At 48.5% G+C, this 23196-nt stretch overlaps 1 protein-coding gene across 1 annotated transcript; it reads left to right on the plus strand.

Moving 5' to 3' along the window:
• The first annotated feature begins 6467 nt into the window (after positions 1 to 6467).
• On the plus strand, positions 6468 to 8417 carry ADRB3 (adrenoceptor beta 3). The gene is made up of 2 exons (XM_027599808.1): positions 6468 to 7672; positions 8367 to 8417. The coding sequence occupies exons 1-2, from the start codon at positions 6468 to 6470 to the stop codon at positions 8386 to 8388; spliced, it is 1227 nt and encodes a 408-aa protein (XP_027455609.1). The 3' UTR covers positions 8389 to 8417.
• The last annotated feature ends 14779 nt before the right edge of the window (positions 8418 to 23196 follow it).

The following is a 23196-nucleotide window of genomic DNA, read 5'->3' on the forward strand; positions in this document are numbered from 1 at the left end:
AGGGGTCCCACCCTGCCCCTAGCAAGGACTCTTTTCCTTCCTAATGCTATTTCTTCTTGGTACTCTGTGGTTCTGAGAGGGCCCAGGGACCCACAGGAGCCCTGGGCTTTGAGTGTCCATGGCATCATTTGGAATATTTTAATGGGGTCCAGATGCCAAAAAGGGAAGACCCCTTTTAGAAATCCAGGGCTGTCTTCCACTGTCCCCACCTCCCAGGAGAGAGTTGACATTCTTAGCACTGTTTACATTCTTCCCCTCCTTGCCTCTCTGTTCCTGCCCCTTCCAGGACCTTCTCACTTTGGGCTTGCAGGTAAACTGTGCCCCTATAAACAAAGCCCTCCTTCCTGCTCTGGAGGAGCCCAGCCCCACCCTGACCACAACAGCTCAGAATCCTACCCATCCTTCACCCATTCTTCTTCTACACCCTCCTTCACCACTGCATTAACCACTTCATCTCCTTCAGGGGGTCAGTGGGGCAATTCCAATAATTCCAGGAAGCAGAGGAGGTCAATGTTAATGACCTTGCTTCCCGTCTCCAGCCCTCCCTACACCTCCACTCCCCTACCCTAAACCCCAAACTGCTCTCCAGCAAAGAAGGTGGAAAAGCTGCCAGTCAAGGCCAGAGGCTGGAGATCCAGGACAACTGGTTTTGCTTCCCAGGTTCATCGTGCCATTTCCTTTGTGTCCCCGAACAGTTTCCTCACTTCATCTGAATAGCACAATTTGTAAAAGATACGTGATCATCCCAGCCTCCTCTCGCTAATATCCCAGCCTTGTCTCTGCTAATATCTTGTGAAGCAACATCTTCACAGAAGCCCAGGACTGCTGGGGACAAGCTCAAGCATATGGGAGGTTGTGAGTGTGACCCAGGATTGAGTGCAGAGGTTAAATTATAACTATCTCACCAGCAGTGGGAAAGGGCCTTTCTGCTCATGGGGGGTCTGGGTAAAATGTACAGCAGGTTTTCCTCTAAGATGTCACCTTGATGTCCCCAAGAGATGCCCTCCTTGCTTTCTTTCTTTTCTCTGTCGTGGGATAAAGCCACCCTATCTGATGTCTATGCCCAAAGCTGCCTACCGCAGCACTGGCAGGAACAAAGTGAAACCCAACTCCCTCTTTGGGGCTTGGAGCTTTCTACCCAGTGGGCAGGGGATGGGTCCTAGCCACCTGTCTATCACTGGGGACGGGCACAAGAGAATGTGTGCAGAGCTGTGACCGAGAGGCTGGAAGACCCAGGCTGCCACACCTCCACCAGTGAAGTCCAGCCTGATGCTTCCGGCTGAATGGAGAGCCTAAGAATGTCTCCTCCTCCTCCTGTTATCATGAGAGAGGAAGACAGCCCCCTCCTGCCTGGAAGCAAAATGTCTTGCCTTCTCTTGGGATTAAAAAAAAAAGTGGCCTTTTCCCCATCCATGACTTCTTCAAAAACAGGAAACATTTTCCTCTTCCCCCTGCCACAGCCTCTCCCCTGGCATCTGGATCTTAACTACCCCAGACTTGATTCTCCCCTGATGGGCTTTTGGCCATCTCCTAGGGTTCGTGGGGCTTGGCTTCCTTCCTCTTTCTAGCCCAGGATAGCTCCTTGCTCCTGGCTCAGTTGGAGGGGTCGATTCCTGTGAGGCTTTGGTTTCTTTGTTAGAGGAGGAACCATCCTGGTTGTTTTGCTCCCTTTCCTTCCAAGCACCAGGCACCCTTGCCTCAGGACCTGCTTCCTCAGGGAAGTTACGGGTTGATGTGAGAGAAGGGGCTGGATCATATTCAGCTTGAGTACCAGCCTCTTGAGCCAGACAAGCTTCAGCTTTGTTTGAGCTTTCCCTCAAGAGTAAGGAGAGAGATCACAGATCTAAGAGATGTGGTGGATCTGCCCTCTTCCAAGCTGACTCCTTCTCCCGATCAAAGAAAGGAGGTACAAAGAAATCAGCCAAAGCAGTATCCTTGGAGGGCCAGGAGAGAAACTTATCTGTGGGTTGGTGGCTACATCCTCTCATGCTTTCTCCCTCCCATACTGGACTGATTTCTCCTCCACCTCCCTGGGAGATGGTGCCTTACTGAACCCCAAAAAAGTCTTGTCTGGGCTGCAGGTGGGGTGTGTGACCTTTCCCAACCCTTGGGGAGCAGCTTCGCCAAGAGTCAAGGACCTTAATGATGACTCAAAGAGACTAGAACAAGGATTTCTTTTTCTCCTTCAGGAGTAAAGGAAATATTCCCTGGTCTCTTCTTCTGTTGATGGCCAGAAACAAAGAGAAAAGGCTTTGCTAGAAAATCCTAAATGTCCACTCTTTCTCTGCCTATATAAAGCCTTGTCCCAGGCTAGCACTTAGACACCAGAGGACCTTTTATCTCCCAAGAATGGAGGCCTCTTCTCTGCCTCCCTTCAAGCTCCTTTCCTTGGGAAACATCAGATGTGTGTCGAGTTGGCCATGCCATGTTACAGAACACAAGGAAAATATTAGGTTAGGAGCTTCTTTTCAGTTCCACAGGCAGGGCGGTGGTCTATTCTGGGGCCCGGCTGGGGGGGGGGGCGGGGGGAGGTGCTCTGGAAAAGGATCCAGCTCCTTGGATGCCTGTGCTTCTGACAGGAATGAACCTTTACTGTGGGATCGTGGCCAAGACTCGGTTTCCCCTCTGGGTCTCGGCCTTTTAATTCTGTAAAGTGTTGTGTTGGATTTGATCTTTAAGACCCCTTTAGCTCCAATTCTATGTTACCACCATCTTGTCTCCCTGGACTAATTGGAGGAGATAGGCAGGGTAAAGAAAGGGGAGAAACTTCTACCTCATTTGTGGTCTCTTTCAAGAACTTTAAAGCAAGATGGAGAGATTATAAATCATAGACTATAGCACCACTAACACACATAGTCTTGGATGAGGTATAAGGCTCAGTCACCTGAACTCCCCTAGGCTTCTTTATACCCTATCACACAGGCACACACACACACACACACCCAGTTGTGATGTGCATAAGACCAACCACAAGCTACTCAAGCAAGGGAGGGACAGCAACCCCCCTTCCTTCCCCTCCACCCCATTATTAGAACTTCTACCCATCAGGCAGCCTCTGCGTGTTCTGGTTCTACTGACCACATATTCTAAATCACAGACCATCACCCAACTGCTTTCTTGCACAACAGGGTTACTTGCCTGCCTGGAGCCCCCAACACATCAACAGTCCAGGGGGCCTGAATTCGGCAGCTTCAGAGGCGCACATTCACTGTCTGCTTCCAAGGGCACAGAACAAAGGTCATCTGGGGCCCAGGGCCAGGGTGAAGCTCTCTCTGGGCACTGTATGCTTCTGCCCAGAGTTGGATGACCTCTATAGACTAGGCAGCCCTAACACCCCTGGGGCCAGTCATTAGGACCACTTCCCAGAGCAGCAGGTCACTCGCCTCCAACCTCCATCTGGCCATCAAAAATGATGGCAAGAGTATAATGGGTACATCGCCTGGGGAGGGTAATTTGGCAATAAATTTTACATTGCAAATATATGTACCTAATGATACAGCAATTTTGTCTTTAGGAATGTATTCTACAAATTCAGTCACCCACATGGGAAATGACATGTTTCAAGTGATTCACTGCAACATCATCTATTAGTAGAGATTGGAAGTAAATCAGATGTCCACTAGCGGCCAGTTGGCTTCATAGAGTATGGTATAGCCATGCAATGGAATATTAAAAATGGGAAGTTATTGTATATTGGTATGGAAGGATTACAGATATATATTATGAAGTGAAAATAAGCAAGGTGCAGAACAGTGGGTATGTTTTACTATCATCTGTGTAGAAAGGAGAGGACAAAAGCACATATATTCATACTGACTTGTTTACATATAACATATCGCTAGGAGAAAAAACAAGAGACTAAGGGTGATTACTCCTAAGGGAGTTGAAAACCCCTTGATGAAGGCAACTTTCTATCACATGCATTTGGAATATTTTGATGGTTGAATAATGTGAATGCATTACCTATTCAAAAGATTAAGTGAAAAAACACAAAAGCCGGGAAAAGAGAGAACAAAGTGGCAAAGGGGGGAGCCCTTCTCCCTGTCAGCCTCTTGGGCAGGGGGAGGCCAGACTAAGAACGGGAGCGGGACCGGGTGAGCAGAGACAAGCACGCCAGGTGCTTAAACATTGCTCTGCTTGCTCGTAACAGCCTTCACTAACTGGGGCCTGGAATTCCTCTGCTCACACTCTCCTTCAGTTATTGGCCTAATCAGACCCAAACTCAAGCACACTCATGTGGCTTGGGAAATCTTGTCCTTTTTTAAAATGTAAACATTTTTAGACACTTGGTCAGAATAACGAGGTCACCCCCTAAAGCAATGACATCCTTTGAAGTTGCGTGACTTCCTTGCACAGTTACCTCACCCTGCCCCCCAACTCTGATGTTCTGGAAAAAAAATTGCTGAATGACATGTATTTGTTTTAGAGATTACTCTTTAAGAATCTTATGATGTCCCTTTGAGATAACTGGCAACACTCTGGGGTGTTGCAAAACCCAACTTAGGAGTGATTGCTTTGATGACGAGCAAGAGGCCACAGCCAAGACTCAAGGCCAAGTGGGGCCTACACCACTCGGGCAGGACTGGGGGGTGGGGGGCAAAGGCTAGGCTCTTGACCTCCACCCATTGGACAGCTGCATGGATCCAAAGACCTGCTTGGGGTACTGCATGTGTGTGGAAGGCATTGGTTTGGGGGCCATGGACAAACCCTGCTTGTGGATGAGCTGCTGGGTCCCTGGGAGACAAAATTGGTTCTTTCTCCTCAGGGATAATTTTAGATCCTCACATCTCCTCCCAACCCCTGGCTCAGCCTCCCAGAGGAATTGCTTCGACCAGTGACTATACAGCGTTCTTTTGAAATATAGAGCTGTTCAAATGAGACATGTGAGGGTATGGCCCTGGAGGCATTTTCCATGATAATTTTTCCCCTTTTGTCCCATTGTTACAGGCGAGGAAGCAAGACAGCTCCAGGATCAGTTTTCTGATAGGACTTAATAAACGTATTATGTCTTCCTGCCTCTCACCTTGAACACAGGGCCTTCTTTTCCAGCCTCACCTGCCCACACCCTGCTTGACAAGAACTGGCTTTGAGATTGGGAGAGCTGGCAGAAGCAGCCTGAAGTCTGGAGAAGAGAAAGAGCTTTGGGCTTGTCAGGTGAGGGAGACTCTGATGCAGCTGTAGGAGAAACTTCAAGAGGCCTTAAGATACCAGGCCTATCCTTTCACACACTAGAAGATGCAACATGTGAATTCCTCAGCTGAATGTCTTCTAATTTTTACAAGTTCATGAATAAAACCTTCAAGGAAGTAGAGTGAACATTTTACTATTGGGAGGGTAGTGATGGAAGATTTGTGGATAGCTGGGGGGTGATGGTGGACAGGCCTCATGCCTTAACCTCAAACCCATTTGTTCACTTTTCAACATATCTTTAAAGAATTTTAAAATGTAAAATATTAAAGAATTTTGAAATTTAAAAATTTTAAAGAATTTTAAAATATAAAATTTTAAAGAATTTTAAAAGAAGGGACCCATCTAGAAATTTCCTAGGTGGAAAGGTATGTGGAAGGGGCAATGTGCAATGGGGAAGATGGAGAAATTGAAACTCTCAGCATCCCAGACTACATGAAGCCAAATCAAAATTTAAATGAGTAGGCAATGCTAAAGACTCCTGGAAAAATTCGAATTTCTCCAGTAACTGAAAAGAGCAAGAACAACAAAAAGACAACAGAAAACTGGAGGAGCAGGGAGGGTAAATGGAATAGAAGGGAAAGGGCACAAATCTCATCAGAATGAGGTCTTGGGAGCAGAGAGAAGACACTGGCTGCCCTCTTTTACTTACAGTATTTTAGAGGACACTCAGGTAGATGAGGTGGTACCGTGGATCATTTTGCTTGCCCTGGGAAGGTTACCTTTTCCTCTAACAAGGTAAGGTGGTGGTGGTGGTGGAGTGGGTGTGTGGCGGGGGAGCGGGGGAGGTGGTGGTCTTCATTAGCCTTCAGCTAGCGTGCTGCTGGATCTTCCCAGGGAATTGGTGCAGAGTTCCAAGAAATGAGTGCCGACGGAGTGCAGCGCTGAGTGGGTGCAGTGGTTATAGCAGCAGTGGGCACAACGGGTCAGAGAAGTCCCGGTGTCCGTACTCCAGATATGGTTAAAGGAAAATTCAGACATCCATCTCTCTTCCCTCCCCTCCCTCCAACTCCCTTCCTGACGCCCGGGGCGTCGACACTATTGGCCGCTGCCCCTTTAAGGGCCTCCACTCCTCCCCCCAACCCCCCCACCAAGCGGTGGCACCAAGCGGGTTGGAGGTGGGAGGCTGAGCGTTCTCAGCCGGTCAACTAGGGAAGATGGCCCAGGCCGAGGAAATCGCTCCCACGCCCCGCTCTCCCCTCCCCTGAGCAGAGGGAAGGGATCCATCTAGAAGGGAGACCCCTTCTCTCTTTCCCTCCCGCCCCACGCGCGCCGCGGGAATGGCTCCGTGGCCTCACGGGAACAGCTCTCTGGCCTCGTGGCCGGCTGCCCCCACCCCGACGCCCAATGCTGCCAACACGAGTGGGCTGCCAGGGTTGCCGTGGGCGGTGGCCTTGGCGGGGGCGCTGTGGGCGCTGTTGGCGCTGGAGGTGCTGGTCACCGTGGGAGGCAACCTGCTGGTAATCGTGGCCATCGCTCGGACGCCGAGACTCCAGACCATGACCAACGTGTTCGTGACTTCGCTGGCCACAGCAGACCTGGTGGTGGGACTGCTGGTAGTGCCGCCGGGGGCCACCTTGGCGCTGACTGGCCACTGGCCCCTGGGAGCCACTGGTTGCGAGCTGTGGACCTCAGTGGACGTGCTGTGTGTGACAGCCAGCATCGAAACCCTGTGCGCCCTGGCCGTGGACCGCTACCTGGCAGTGACCAACCCGCTGCGCTACGGCGCGCTGGTCACCAAACGGCGCGCCCGGGCGTCAGTGGTGCTGGTGTGGGTCGTGTCCGCCGCGGTGTCGTTTGCGCCCATCATGAGCAAATGGTGGCGCGTGGGAGCCGACGCCGAGGCGCAGCGTTGCCACTCCAATCCGCACTGCTGCGCCTTCGCCTCCAACATACCCTACGCGCTGCTCTCCTCCTCCGTCTCCTTCTACCTTCCGCTTCTGGTGATGCTCTTTGTCTACGCGCGCGTTTTCCTCGTGGCCACGCGCCAACTGCGTCTGCTGCGCCGGGAGCTGGGCCGCTTCCCGCAGGAGGAGTCCCCGCCGACTGCGTCTCGCTTTCTGTCCCCCGCCCCGGCCGGGCCGTGCGCTTCGCCCGCAGGGGTGCCCTCTTACCGTCGGCGGCCCGTGCGCCTTCTGCCTCTCCGGGAACACCGGGCCCTGCGCACCTTGGGTCTCATCATGGGTACCTTCACTCTCTGCTGGTTGCCCTTCTTTGTGGCCAACGTGATGCGCGCTCTCGGCGGCCCCTCTCTGGTTCCCAGCCCGGCTTTTCTGGCCCTTAACTGGCTAGGCTATGCCAACTCCGCCTTCAACCCGCTCATCTACTGCCGCAGCCCCGACTTTCGCAGCGCCTTCCGCCGCCTCCTGTGCCGCTGCCAGCAGGAGGAGCACCCCGCCGCCGCCTCCCCGCCTGGCGACCCCTCGGGCGCCCCTGCGGCCCTGACCGACCCCGCGGAGTCCAGGCAGTGCCCACTGCTCGACGGGTAGGTAACCGAGGCGAGGAGGCCGGCGGCTCAGGATCAGGAAGCATTCGGTGTCTCTTTTGGTCATTTCGAGTTTGGGGTTCGGTAGGATAAGGTGGGGTTGGAGAGGTCTCTGCAGCGAAAGAAGGGGGGACATGGAGTAGGGAACCAAAATGGAACCCAGGACCCTTTCTTCTCCCGCATCCGACCCACCTGCCCCAGGGTTGAAGCAAAGGAGGACAGAGGATTGTCCTTCACCCCAGGACCCACCCAGTGTGCGCCAGGACGTGTGGCTGTATCCTGAGCCTGCCTGGTCAGCTCTAGATTTTCTAGCTCCGTTCTTTGGCCTCCCAGATTTTTTGCCGCCAGTTGGGCTGGCTTTGACTTGCAGAGAAGACTAGAGGTCTTCCCAAACTCTCGGCCTCACTTTGGCTTCTTTGAAAAGTTTGACAGCTACGGAGTGATAGTGAGAATCCCCCTGGGTATGAAGGATAAACGGCAGTGGGGGGACCCGTGAGTGTCAGTTCTCCCTGGAAGGAGCAGGGCTGGGTTGGAGTTGGGGGTGGGTATTTCGTGGCTGGGTGGAGCCCGGATGCTTTTTTGTGTGATCACATACATATGCTTTCCAGGGTCCCTGACTTTTAGTCCTTTCCTCTAGTGCCCCTGCTCCCACCCTGTGCCCCTCACCCCAAGATATGTTATCTCCCTTTTTCAGGGCTTCCTGGGGAATTTCTTAAGTCCTGAACGACAAGAAAGAACTCTGTAGATCCAGAACTTTTGGAAAGCCTCCGGTCCCTGTTAGAATGAGCCCTGTGGAGTTTCCCAGCTGGAAATCTTTGACCTCCAGAAACTGATGACTTGGCCTCGGGATATGGATGGGGGCCAGTTGGGGAGGGGAAATCCTTACCAAGTGGGTTTTCACCATCCTCTTGTCTCTCTCTTTCTGAGAGGAGTTTTCTAAACCCTACCCCTGAACTTCACCACTACCTCAGCAGCCGGAGTATCCAGAGGCCTGAGCTCAGCTGCCTGGAGCAGCGGGACTACCACCTTGCTTGCATCTGTGCTGTGTGCTTAGGGCAAAGGGAGCACTCCTCCTTCCATTCCTTCTGCTGCCTGGACCTGACAGACCACGCAGTGCTCTTCAGGCTCGGTGGCCTAGGCTGGGAGTGGAAAGCTAGAAAAGGTCCAGGTTTGGAGTTTTGTCCCTGACTCCATCAGTACGGATTTCTAAGCACCAGCCTCCCCCACTTTGGACACAGGACAGCTCTGATCTACCTCACAGCAGTGTCAGAAGGACTTCCTCAGGGTTTTGGGGGGCTGGAGGGTGAACCATTAGAATGGATTCCTTCTTTTCCTTTGAACATCAAATTAATAAATAGTACTGAATGCTGTTCATCCCCTGACTTCTTTTCTCCATTTCTTTCCCCTATAATCCACTTACTCCACTTCTTAGAGCTGGCTTTTGAGCAACTCAATAAATTAGGACTAATCCTTGCCTCTTTTCCCTCATCATTAAACAAAAGATGAAAAGTCTCTTTGGGTGAAGGGGAGTGAGCTTGAGCCTTTGCCACTCCTGCATCCCCATCTTTCCGAAATTCATGGAATCCAGTTGTAAGTGGGTAGCAAAGCCAAGCTGCGCAAAGGACTTGAGTGCAGTGCTCATGGGAGAACACAGTTTGCTGTGCTCAGGAGCAGGGTCTATGGGGTATATGTCAGCTCCCTTGCTATAAGCCAGTGGTGCATTCGTAAGATCCCATTGCCATTGGGAACGGGGACGAGTTTTGCCTAGTGTTGTGTGTGTGTGTGTGTGTGTGTGTGTGTGTGTGTGTGTGTGTGTGTGTGTGTGTGTCTGGAAGCACAGAGCATTGTTAGTGTTGGGCAAATGTCTTTGGTTATAAATATATTCTGATGTTTCCTACCCTTTCCACAACCTCTCCCTTTCCTGGGCTGCAGAAATCAGTGTTATCCTTTTGAAGTAAAACTGGAGTTACAAGTTTGAGTTAGTTGATAATTTTTTCCCCCTTATTCCAATTCTTTTTTTTTTTTTTAAGATTTTATTTATTTGAGAGAGAGAGAATGAGAGACAGAGAGCACAAGAGGGAAGAGGGTCAGAGGGAGAAGCAGACTCCCTGCCGAGCAGAGAGCCCGATGTGGGACTCGATCCTGGGACTCCAGGATCATGACCTGAGCCGAAGGCAGTCGCTTAACCAACTGAGCCACCCAGGCGCCCCCCCTTATTCCAATTCTTAAGAACCTTATCAGGCAGTTTCCTATGGAAAGAAAATTGCTGTGGAAATCGCTGAATCATTTTGTGAGTTCTTATTTAAACTCTGTAAGCAGAGACCATCGTCCAGGCCGATTTACAGGATGGTTAGTAAATCATCAAATGTTTAATGTGCTGTGTGACAGTAGGGTAGGATGCACCGGCTAGGTTCAAGGGCTCCAGAGTTATAAAGCTTCGATTTACCCCGAGGCTAAGCTCAGTGGATTTCCACATATGGGTGTTCCCTGTGAATAGGACCCAGGCTCTGCTGCTCCTTTTTCTCCAGGAGCCCAGGTTTTATTTCTTAGGATGTTTGCATACCAAAGATGACTTTCTCCTTCTCAATCCAGAGCTGTGTGAGATCTCTGGAGTCTGAGGTGTGGAAGGTTTCTTGGCAGGGACTCAACTTTTGAATGCTTAGTGGAGAAGGCAGTCTTGCTTTGGCCTGGGAAGAAGTACGAGGGCCTCCTCTCTCCATCTCTGGATATTTTTCCAACATCACTGAGGAAAGTTGTCCAGTCAGTCCTAGGCAGGGAAGAAGGATGATGTTGGGCGGGGGGAGTGGGGCTCTGGTTTGTAGAAATGTCCTTGAACATTATCCAAGAGCTCATACTGCATGAGTCTTGCTTGACACACACCCATGTGTCAGCTGTCAGGCCCCTTTAGAGTGTTTAGACTTGCACTGGGCTGTGGACTCCGTCTGCAAATTGTCACCAGGGCATCTGACAGATGGAGAGTCAGCCATTCTGGTCGTCCCCCCAGCAACTTGTGGCCAGGTATCAGGCTGAGGGAGATTTACATCTTGGATGCTGAGCAGGCTGTTTTTGCTAGCACGGGGCCTGAGCACTTGAACTGTGGAAGACAAACAACCATCCTCTGAACCCAGAGAGGTGAAGACTTACAGACCAGTGAGAACGAAAGAGCCTGTGGGACGCTGGCTTTGCTAGAGTTTGTTAGCAGGAGCTGGGCATGGGCAGAAATGATGGGGCGAAGGGGGGCGAGCTCAGTAGAGAGGGAAAGAGGAGTGGCTGGGTTTTCCAGAGGTGACTTAACCTTCTGCATCAGGTCATCAGGTGGAACCGCTAAGGAGGAGGCAGAATTAGGGTAAGGAGGAGGTTGAGAAAGGCTTTCCTAGGACTCTCCCCATGGTAGATTCTTCTGGGGGGCGGTGGTAGGTGCAGGCTGTGGGCCTCATGGGTAGTCATAGGGCTATAATCCCACACCAGCTAACTCTTACAGAGTAGGAGCAGCTTCTCCCCTTTCATTCTGGGGGCACAGGTGAGGGCCACGGGAATAGTGCTCCTTTATGCTTTGATCCTGAAAGCCAATCATCTGGGCTCCCTGGGCTCCCTCTTGTGCTTCCTGAATGCAGATCTATATCTGTGTTTGCATGTCTCTCCAGAAGTGGGGACTTGCAATGGGGAGGGGGTACAGCTGATGCTCTCCCCCACCCCATGCAAAAAGCCCTGGATCCACTGTTGGCCAATTAGTTGAAACATAACATGCAACTCAGTAAAATTAGCAGAAACTCCAGGAGGCCATCTAATTTTCATAGCTATTAGTACATTAAGGAAAACCAAAACGCTTTCCTCAGCATCCTGATCTATAAAGTAAAGGGAGAAAGGTTGACTTTCTCTCTTCTCTTGCCTTTAGAAGGGGAATGAGGGTGCCTGGGATGGCTGGCTCTCCTAAAGCTCTGTGCAGTCCAAGGCAGAGAGAGCGTCGAATTTCCGTCTTGCTCCACCCCAGGCTGGGCGCCCCCTGATGGTGATAGGAGGTACAACAGGTGTGGGCTTTGCAGTGTCGGTCTGTTGACTAGAGGGGCTGCAGGAATGCGGTTTTCCTAAGGCCACGGACTATCAGAGCTGGGAGAGATCGTAGAAATGATTTAGTCCAGTCCTTTGATAAAGTGGATGAAGAAACTGACCCTAGAGAGGTGAACTGTAAGTAGCCAAGATTACTTTAGTCTGAGAAAGGCAACACTGGTAGTGTAGAGAGCACCAAATTTGGGTCTGGAGAAGAAAGGAAGGGAGAAGGAAGGAAATGGCCATTTATTGAGCACCAATCCACATGCTGATACTATAAGAGGTGATCTACAAATGTTATGTTGAAGTGACAACAAACAGTAGAGCTTCATAGAAATCAAATATCTTTTAACACAGTCTACCGGACTCCAAAGTTCATTTTATTTCTCCTCCACACACACTGATAATCAGTTATGTGACACTGAGCAGGTTACTTGGCATTTTGTTTGCCTGGGAATCAAATAGAGATTCATTATTGTTCAACTCAGTTCACTCAGACTGGTTTTGAAGACCAAATGGGAGACCGCATATAGAACAGTTTGGAAACCAATAAGGCTCCTCCAGTGTAGAGTGTCATCGGAGAAGGGAGCAAGGATTCATCTCAGGCCTCTTGGTTTTGGTCTGTGGATAGTCCTGTTTCCACAGACAGCCGAGATCTTGGACTTGTCTTTGGCCAGGGTGGGCATGCCCCCCCTTACCTTTCTTCTGCAGGTTCATCCCTGCCTCAGACAGATGCACCTGGTTATCCACATCACAGCACACACACACACACACACACACACACACACACACACACACGCGCGCGGCTCTTTTTTCACATTCAGACTCTGGTCTGGCCTGTGCCTGACATTTGGTCCTGGTTTGGCTCACCCTTCCGCTTCCCACACAGTATTTGTGATGAGCTAAATCTTGAGGATGGACAGGAGTTTAGGATAGAGGGCACTTCTGGATGTGAGGGCTTTAGGGCACATTATAGGAAAGGTTCATTAGAATTGAGCCCTAAAGAACCAGAAAAGAAGATGATCTCTTAGTTTGCTAGGCCTGGTATAACAAATTCCTTTTCCCATAGTTCTAGAGGCTGGAAGTAAAAAATCAAGGTGTTGGCAGGATCATGCTCTCTCTGAAGGCTCTAGGGGAGGACTCCTCGGTTGGCTCTTGTAGCTTCTTGCAGTTGCAGGCAATCCTTGGCATTGCTTGGCTTGTAGCTGTGTCATTACAACATCTGCCCCCGTCTTCACACGGCCGTCTCCCCGTGTGTCTGTGTCCACATTTTCCCTCTTCTTGTAAGGACACCCGTCATTGGATTAGGGCCCAACTTAATTCAGGATGAGCTCATTTTAACTTGAGTACATCAGCAAAGACCCTATTTCCAAATAAGGTCACGTTCACAGGTTCTGGGGGTTAGGACTTTAGCACATCTTTAAGGGGGACACAGTTCAGCTCACAACAGAGGGTATCATGGGGAAGGAGGAATACTATCATCCTAGCTTTTCCGTGTTCATCTTATTCCTGCTGTTTTAAACCCACATTTTCAAGGTTCTGCTTCATCCTGTACTCAGTTAGAAGGGTGGTTGGGGTGCTATTTACTCGTGGATTTCCATTTCTGGACCTTTCTTCCCTTCTCCCTGGGCCCCAGATTTGAGAAGACACTGAGCAAGTCAGACCTTGTGTTTGTTGTCTCCTGTGGACAGAAGTTGCTCTCCATTCTCCATTCTTCCCTTCTTCCTTTAGTGATAGAACCCCTAAGTTTTAGCTGGGCACATGTTCTTGCTAAAGACATTACAGCCTCCTGGCAGATACAGGTGTGACTATGTGACTACGTTCTAGCTGATTGAGGTATACAGCTTCCAGGTCTGCCATTAAAGGGAGAGGGTATATCCTCCACATCCACTTCTCCCCTTCCCACTGGCTGGAATGCAGGTGTGACTGTAGGAACTGAAGCAGCCATCTTAGGTCATGACCCTGTGTTACAGGTGGCAGAAGAACCAGAGGGGAGGAGTCTGGGTGTTCAACAGTGTGAAGTCACCATGTCCACCATGGATTGCTTATGCTTAAGACTCTTACATGAAGGAAAAATAAACTCATATCTTGTTTAAAACAGAGTTATTTTCGCCTTTTTTTTTTAAACAGCAGCTAAATCAAACAAATTCATCAATGAAGGGATAATAAAGGAGGGTATAAATGAATGGGCATCTGCTGACCTTCTGTGATGAATGTAGCTTGGGTGACAAAGCTGCCTTGCTTTGGTCCTCTTAGGGCATCCCTGATCTCTGGGAATTGGCATCTCTATAGAGGTGGAGTTCATGTGGCCCCTGAGACCACCAAGTCTGTCTCTTTGACATTGATTTGCACGGGGACAATGAGCAATGAGTGTATTCATTTTCCAAGGTTGCTGCAACAAGTTGCCATGATCTTGGTGGCTTAAAACAACAGAAATTTATTCTCTCATAATTCTGGAAGCCGGAAGTCCAAAAGCAAGGTGTCAACAGAACGGGCTCTTTCAAGAGGCTCTGAGGAGGAGTCTGTCCCATGCCTCTTTCCTAGCTTCTGGTGGCTCTGGCAATTTTTAGCATTCCTTGGCTTGTAGACATACCTCACTCTGATCTCTACTTCTTTCCTCACTTTCTTCTTGTGTCCATGTATGTCTTTTTTCTATCTCTTATAGGGACACACATCATTGGATTTGGAGCCTATCTTAATCCAGGATAATCTCATCTCAAGATCCTTACCTTAATTATATCTGCAAAGACCTTTAATCCAAATAAAGTCACATTCTGAGATTCCAGGTTGACATATATTTGGGGACTATCATTCCACCCACTATAGTGAGAGACACTTACAAATCCTTTAACTGAGAGTTCTTGTCTTGAAGATTATCATCCACTCCAGTTGCCCCTCAGAAAAGGGCTGTTCTCTCCAGAAGCTCGTACTCTGTGGTAGGCAGAACTGAGAACTCTGAAGGACCACTGTCCTCATATAATTCCCTCCTGTTGAATGTGGGTGGGACCTATAATTTGCTTCTAGGAAATAATAATATGGCAAAGGTGATGGGATATCACTCCTGTGATTATGTTATATTAGATGGCAGAGGTGAAAGGACTTCAAAGATGTAATTAAGGTCTCTAATCAATTGACTTAAGTTAATTAAAAAGCAGATTACCCTGGGTGGGCCTGACCTAATCAGGCAAGCCCTTTAAAAGGAGGTCAGAGGTCAGAGATGGAAGAAGTCAGAAAGATACTCTGGCTGGCCTCGAGGAAGCTAGCCACCATGAGTTCCACAAGTGCAAGGAAGTGGATCCTGCCAACCACCACGTGAGTTGGAAGAGGACACTGAGCATCAGATGAGACTGCGGCCCTGGCTGACATCTTCACTGTAGCCTGGTGAGACCCTGAGCGGAAGATCCATCTCCCCCATACACAGACTCTTGAGACATGGAAACTGTGAGGTAATAAATGTGTGTTGTTCTAAGCTGTTAAATTTGTAGTAATTTGTTACACAACAATAGAAAACAAATGCAGAGTCACTGCACAATTCTGCCCAAAGTCTGCTCTTTATAACAGTCCTTCTCTGGTGGCATTTTGTTTTGTTTTGTTTTGTTTTTTAAAGTTTATTTACTAAAGCAATCTCTACAAACAATGTGGGACTCAAACTCATGACCCTGAGATCAAGACCTACACACTGCACTGACTGAGTCAGCCAGGTGCCCTTCTCTGGTGGTATTTTTTAAAAATTTCCCATCAGAAACCAAACTCTAGTGGGACCACAAGCTCAGGAAGATCCCATGACCTGCCATGGTTTACTATTCTTTCAAAGGACTATCAGAGACTCTTGCTTGAGTGTCTGAGGAACGGGGTCCTTTAGTGTTTGTCCTTCATGAAGGCCTGAGGGAATGACTAGTCCTTCTATGATTCCTTGGCCCACACACACCTTTTTAAGAAAATGGGGAGTTAAAGGTTCAAAAGCGATTTATTTCTGAGTTGCTAGGGAGGAGCCATCCTTTATACCACAAAGACACAGCAAACACAGTTCCCAAAAATCTCTTTAGCAAGAACCAAGAATTGTTGTTTCCGCTGTTGGTATTCCCAGAAGGGAGAAGGGATGGGTCACTTCTTCCCAGGGAAGAGAGAAGTGGGAACAGGAGAGCTTTGCATCAACTCAGCGCCACCCACAGTGTCTCTGGTTTCTCTCCAGTCACTGGATCATGTGAGTGAGCCCTTCCTCCCAGGCCTCCCCTTGGACCCAAGTCTGAACCTAATTGATGTTGGAACATTCTCCCAGAACCACAGGGAGGGGAACTAAGGGAAGAAGTATAGACAGGTGCTTTTCCAATGGAGAAATTCCTACCATTTTGGGGGAAGGAAAAACATATGGAGCTGATGGCGAATTTTACTGCTCCAGCAACCTCAAGATCTAGAGCCTAGCTGAGTGATGGCTTCTTCCTATTTTTGAGGGAGGAACTGTTTTTTTTTAAAGATAGATTTATTTATTTATTTATTTATTTATTTGAGAGAGAGAGCATGCGTGCAAGAGAGTGTGCTTGAGTGGGGGAGGGGCAGAGGGTGAGGGAGAGAGAATTTCGAGCAGAGTCCCTGCTGAGCGTGGAGCCTGATGGATGGACAGATGGACAGACAGATGGACAGGACATGGGGCTGGATCCTAGGACCCTGAGTTCATGACCTGAGCCAAGATCAAGAGTCAGACGCTTAACTGACTGATTCACCCAGGCGACCCGGGAAGAACTAGTCCTAAGAACAAATTAGTTCTTACCCCTAACCCACTCTCATGTTCCTCCCCTTGGTAGGGTTGCTGGCTAGCTGGTATTGACCTGGGTGGTCTGGTATTGGACTTCCGACCTCATGAAATGAAAAAATATTTAAACTTTGCCTTTTCTGTCCTATAACATTTTTTTGCAAGTTGTTGTAATAAAAAATTCTTTAAAAACCAGGAGGTAGAAAAGTTGTAAAAGAAAAAGTGGAAATTATTATTGACACATAAGATATTGTTTAAGTTAAGTGGATATTTTTCAGGACTGCCCCTGCTCATCAACATCTCCTTCAATGCTTGGTCTGGTGCCTGGTATTTTTAGGGAGGACATCTGGCAAGTCTACCCATTGGCCACTGCCATAGCTCGGGCCTTCATCACTTCTTAACCAAATTAACTAAAATAGTCTACCCATTGGCCACTGCCATAGCTCGGGCCTTCATCACTTCTTAACCAAATTAACTAAAATAGTCTCCAATAGAACTGCCGAGTTCTGGCTACCCTCCAATTCATCTTCCACAAGCCCCCAGAGAGATTCTTCTAAAATATAAATCTGACAATGTCATCGCCTTTCTTAAAATCATTCATTGGCTTTCTAAAGCATTTGGGGTAAGATTCAGACCCCTCAGCAGAGAGGTGTGGCATTAAATGGACAGTGTCTAGCTTCCTTACCTGATTTCCCACCTCTCTCCTCCCCCATACACTGTTAATGCAACCACACTTACATTTACTAAAGAACTCATTTTCTTCTTTGTCTTTGTATCTTCACGCAGACAGTACCCTCTGTCATCCTTCTAAACACAGATTGTACACTGTGCTCATCCATTCATCCACCCATCTCGGCAGTAACAGTGAGAATAGACTCTAGATATATTACAGGGTAAAACTGATACAGTTTGCCAAAGACTTGAATGTAGGGTACAAGAGAAAAAGACATCAGGGATGAGACCAAGACTTTTGGCCTGACCACCTGGCAGAATGGACTTGCCATTTACCAGAATGGGGGGGTGGTGGTAAGGGAAGTGGGATATGAAACTATAAGTTAGTTTTTGGACACAATAGATTTGAAAAGTCTATTAATTATTTGTTGGAATATCAATAGGCATTTGGATTTCCAAACCTGTAGGTTAGGAGGAAAGTTGGAACTGGATAGATAAATTTGACAGATGGATATTTAAGCTCATGGAAGTGGATGAGCTCACCGGCATGGTGACCATAGAAAGAGAAGAGAAAAATTCAGAGTGTATCAAATCAGTATATTGTACACCCTAGACTTACACAATGTTTGTTATATGACAGTTAGATCTCAATAAAGCTGGAAAAAAATAAAACAACTTCAGGCATGAAAAAAAAGAAAGAAAGAAAGAAAGAATTCCAAGGACCAGGGCCTGGAGCATTCTAACATTTAGAGATAAGAAATAGAAGGAACCAGCAAAGGCAACTGAGAAGCAGCGCAGTGGGGTGAAAGGAGAAGCAACAGTAAGTAGTATCCTGGATGCCGTGGGAAGAAAGTGTTTTAAGGAGGAAGCGGCCAGTTGTGTTATCTGCTGCCGACACATCAAATAAGAGGAGGACCGAGAACACACCATTGTCATTTGTGACCTCGATGACAGCAGCTTTGAGGGCGTGGAGGTGATGGAGTGGGCTCGACAGAACTTGGGAGGTGAAGAAGTGGAGCTAGAAAGTATAAAACATTCTTTCTATAGCTACTGTTCTGAAGGGGATCAGAGAAATGTGGTGGGTGGATGATCTCGCTGTCATCTTAATGAATCTGGGCATCCTGTTTCCCAGAATTCTTGTTAGATTTTGGGTTAGAGTTGACCAAAAGAGGAGAAACCTGCCGAAGATATGAGAGGCAGAAGAGAAGTGGCATCCCTTAATACCCGAAGGACTTCAGAGTGAGATATAAAAAGCAAAGGTGCTGGGTGGGGCCTGGCTTGTCTTCAGACTCTCCTCCGTGCCAGGTCCAGAGCAGGTGCTCTGCTTCCAGAGTGTGGGCTCTGCCGACTGTTGGATCACACACCACTGGGCATGTGGCTACAGACCCACAGATGTGGGAGCTGCAGAGAAGCCCTATCCTCCCGGAGACCTCTCCACGCACTTCCCCTCTGAGTCCCAATTCTGCAGCTGAATGTGTCTGGCTTCTCAGGTTTCCCTGTAAACTCTGATTTGCCCACCTGGGGGTGCTTCGGGAAGCCTGACTAAGGATTTTTCTTTATTATTTTTTTAAGATTTTATTTATTTGACACAGACAGAGAGCACTCAAGAGAGGGAACACAAGCAGGGGCAGCGGGAGAGGGAGAAGCAGGCTTCCCGCTGAGCAGGGAGCCCAATGCAGGGCTCGATCCCAGGACCCCGGGATCATGACCTGAGCCGAAGGCAGATGCTTAGTCCCTGACCCACCCAGTGCCCCGTGATTTTTCTTTAAATCTCCAACTCCCTCCCCTGGACCTTCCTTTCCCTGGGTCCTCTTTCAATTGTGTGAGGTCTAATTCCTACAATACCCACATCGCTCACAGCAGTTCTGCTTCTTTGGTTGAATTCTGACTCAGGGGTAACAGCTGGAGAGGGGAGGGGAGGTCACCGGAGTGTTGTTTGTTTTTTAAGGTGGGAGTTTTGCTGTCTGTTTGTATGCTCGAGAGAATGTTCTAGTGAAGAGGGGGGACTGGCGACAGAGGAGAGGAAGGACAACTGCAGGACAGTGTAGCCAGGACCCAGGGCACAAAGGCAGAGGGTGGATTGAGATGGGGCCCAGAAGAGGTGGGCTCAAGCACGGTACTAAGAGAAAAGACAGAGTAGGTGGGTACTTACGCAAGTAGATGGGCAGCTGTGATGGGCGCCCGCGAAACTCTCTTCCGACAGCTTTTCCTGTCTCTGTGAAATAAGTACCCTCAGTAGTTGAGACTACTGGGAGGAAGTGTGGGGTGTTGGAGGAGAAAGGGAAAGGAGTGATATAATTGTGAAAATTGTCTTTTTTTGGCTGCCCATCCTGTGTACCTCTTTCTAAAGTTTGGAGAATTCTCCATTTTCTGACTCTCGTTGGAAGGCAGTGCCCACCTGCCATAACTGAAGCTGTAAAGACGAGACCCGCTCTCCTCCCACCCCTTAAATAGGGCTTTGGGGGCGGGGCAGAGGACACGTGAGTGGGTTCAGCCAATCAGGCACAGACTTCCTGGTCTGTGGGCCTTCAAAGCCGGGAAGTTGGAAAGTAAGGACCATGGAGGGTCCTGATCCACAGCAGTAGGTGTGGCAGTGAAGACCCATCTCTGGGACCTGCAGTGGCAGCCGGCCTTCCGGTGGCCAAGCAGAGGACTGTGAGGGTGGGGGCCACTCACTGTATCATCTGATGTTCGGCAGTAGGATCCCCACCTGCTTTCTTTCATGGTCTGATGGTGGCTGGGCTTCCTGCTCCCAAATCTCCAGCCTCCCTATCAATTATGTGAGCTACTATATATATTTTCAATAAGTCTCTCTTATACATAAATCAGTTAGAGACCATCTCTGTTGCTTGCAACCAAGAATCTAAACAGGTACTGACAGGAATCAGAGACTTGAGCCAACTAATTCTTTTTTCCAATTCCTCTTCACCAGCAGTTGGCATCATTTTGGGGGTTTCCTACATGGCAGGGCCAGTAGCTTCTGAGAGCTTTAAGGTCATTTCCTTATAGCTCTATGACTAGAGAGTAATGAACGGCTCTTCTCTGCCAGCTCCATTAAGACCCCAAGAGCCCAGATTTGAGCCACATGCCTCTTCTCAGGGCAAGCTCTGGCGCTCGGGATTCAAGGACCAAAGCTGGGGAGTGGGGTGGGACCTGCAACCAGAAAGAATAGGGTAAGGGTTTCTGGTGGACTTAGTGAAAAATCACCACCTTCCACCTTTTGGAATCCTATCAGCCCATATTTTTTTTTTCTCCAAACATGTAATTTTAAGAATGGTCAAAACTAACATAATACGATGTTTCTGCATGCAAGTAAAAACTCACTCTCTCCTCCCCAAAGGCAACAACCCAAACTCACATCCAACATCCAGCTCAGAGTCAGGATCTCTGGGTGAGGTGCATTTTCTTCATCTGAAAGCGGCTAGCCATAATACTGCAGCTTATGGACTAAAACTGAATTTAACTATTCCCTAATATATCCAATGTTCAATGCTGGGAGAGAAATGGCTATAAAGGCCATCTAGAAAAGCAGGGAAGGGGAGCAACACACAGTGATCACTTGTCCAGAGCACGTACCACATTTATGTGGACAGGGACCTCAGGTGCAACCATTTTTTGGATCCATGTTCCCAGCAATGGAATGAGCTCTTTGGATCAGCTAATAAGGACACCCTCCTCTCCCAGCCCTTTAGGATTTTTCTTTACCCTTTGTCCTCCTTGGCTGAGCCTGAGGGAGGCTATAGGAAGTTTGCCCTGTGAGGACTATTCCACTTTAGCAGCCAACTTCTGTGAGCATGGTTACTAGAACCTGAAGATTAGGATCTTGCAATTTTCTGGGGTAGTTAATTTTCTGAACCTAGTCTGTTCAAATGTTAGTTTGAACCTCCCAAATACTCTGTGTTATAAACTCTATAGTCAAACTTCCTTGGACATTGATTTTGTAGTTTCTGTCTCTCTTGGTAGCCCAAGGGACACGCTTATTTCCATAATAAACCTTACACAATTCTATAATATTTGTTTATCCACATTTTAAAATGCATGGGGGCGCCTGGGTGGCGCAGTCAGTTAAACATTGGACTCTTGGTTTTGTCTCAGGTCATGATCTCAGGGTCATGAGATGGAGCCCCATGTTGGGCTCCGTGCTCAGTGCAGAGTCTGCTTGGGATTCTCTCTCCCTCTCCCCCTGCCCTTCCCACTCTTGCGTATTCTCTCTCTCTCTCTCTCAAAATAAATAATAAATCTTAAAAAAAATAAAATGCGCACACTGAGGTGGAGATATTTTAAACCACTTACCTAAGAGTATATAGGTACTAAGGGGAAAAGCTGAGATGGAAAACTAGATCTGCCTAGCACCAAAGACCCTCCTCTGTGCATTCCACTATGAGGCTCTAGTTGACAGCGGGGGGTGGGGGCTGGGGGTGGGCCTTACATCTGAGTGCTGTGGCCAAGAGGGAGGTAGATAAGACCTGAAGGAACTATTTTCAGGGCACTCTGAGGGTTATAGACATGTACTGACTGCTCTGGTAGGTGAGAGTTTATGGCTTTGGAGGCTTTAAGAGAATGGATCCTCGGCATTCACACTGATGTCCTGTAGTTGTCAGAATGGTCACTGGTACCTGTGGCAGTGGAAAACGCTGCACCCAAGTGATGTCCTAAGAAACAGATGTGGACGAGGAGGCTAGGACTGGATGAATGTGAAAGAATTTTCCCCAAAGTCATATAAGAACACCTTAAGAATAGTCAGGATCAACTGGGGAAGACTAAGGTCAGCTAGTGGTCCATACTGTGTAGGAAAGGGCAGGTTATTCTAGTTAACTAGTATGCTACCACGTTGGTACCTGGGCTGTCAACAGATGGGAACTTGGGGCCATAAACATTCCACCCCCAGTTATCAGCTGATCAGCTCCCAGGCAGAGCCTCTGGCCCAAGCCAGCCAACTCCTCCATGATGACTGCCCACCTGGTGTCATAGTCTATAGCCTGGGGAGGTCCAGAGAAAAACATTCCCTGCATCCCATGGCTGCTGAGACAGCAACGGCCACCCTGGATGATTATTGGATTTGGAAGTACAAGGCCAACACACCTAAAAATAGGCATTAAAACTGGTGGTTTTTAAGACTTCAGAATGGATGATGCAGTGAACACTTGCTGACTGCCTTCCCAGCATCCCTTCCCCCATTCCCATTTTTAAGAACACTTGAGATCTATTTTAGGGAAAGCTTCTGTTCTTTCTTAGTTGTGTGGTCTGGGAGGGATCCACCCCACGCTCAGCTCTAGGTAGTTGGTGTAAACTCACTAGAGTATCCCATCCTCAGCCATGATAAGGTCAGAGATGGGCCAGTGACTCACTGCAGCCAAGAGAAAGGAAAAAGGAGGCTGGGGGCTTCAGGGAAGAAAATGTCCTCGTTCTTCCAAGGACGTACGAGAAGAGATGCTCTCCCTTCCTCTGGACTGTAAGGGTGTAATGTCCGAAAGGCTGCAGCCATTTTTAAAAACATGAACACGGTTTTTGAATGGGAAATCTGTGCGCTTGGTTTAGCATTTCCCAAGTACATAATGGCGTACAGTGAAAAGCAAGTCAGTTTTCTTCCCTGTCCTTGCCCATCAGCCACCCAGTTCTGCTTTCCAGAGGCAGAACTGCTACTGGTGTGTATCCCTCCAGAGATTTTCCATTCATACACATGCAAATGTATCTTTTATTCCCCCCCATACCTCCCCGCAAATGTTCCTCCACTTTGCTCTCTATTCTGTACCTCCCTGGTTTTTACTTATGGAGGTATCTTGGAGATTTTTCCACATCTGTACGCAGAGGGCTACATTTAACAGCTGCATAGAATTCTATTATATGGATGTCCCATTATTAATTCAAACATGCCTTTAGTAATTGGCATTTTGTTTATTTGCAAATAGAGCTGCGTTGTAAATTTCTTTCAAATGGGTATCATTTTGCACTTGCTACATTCACTTTTGCTCCTGTGCCCAGAGCAGGAGAACAAAGCTGAAGCATCCAGAAGAGCAGAGTCAAGGAAATCACAGGGAATGAAGCTGGAGCTCTG

Source organism: Zalophus californianus, chromosome 2, assembly GCF_009762305.2.
Source record: "Zalophus californianus isolate mZalCal1 chromosome 2, mZalCal1.pri.v2, whole genome shotgun sequence".
Lineage (NCBI taxonomy): Eukaryota > Metazoa > Chordata > Mammalia > Carnivora > Otariidae > Zalophus > Zalophus californianus.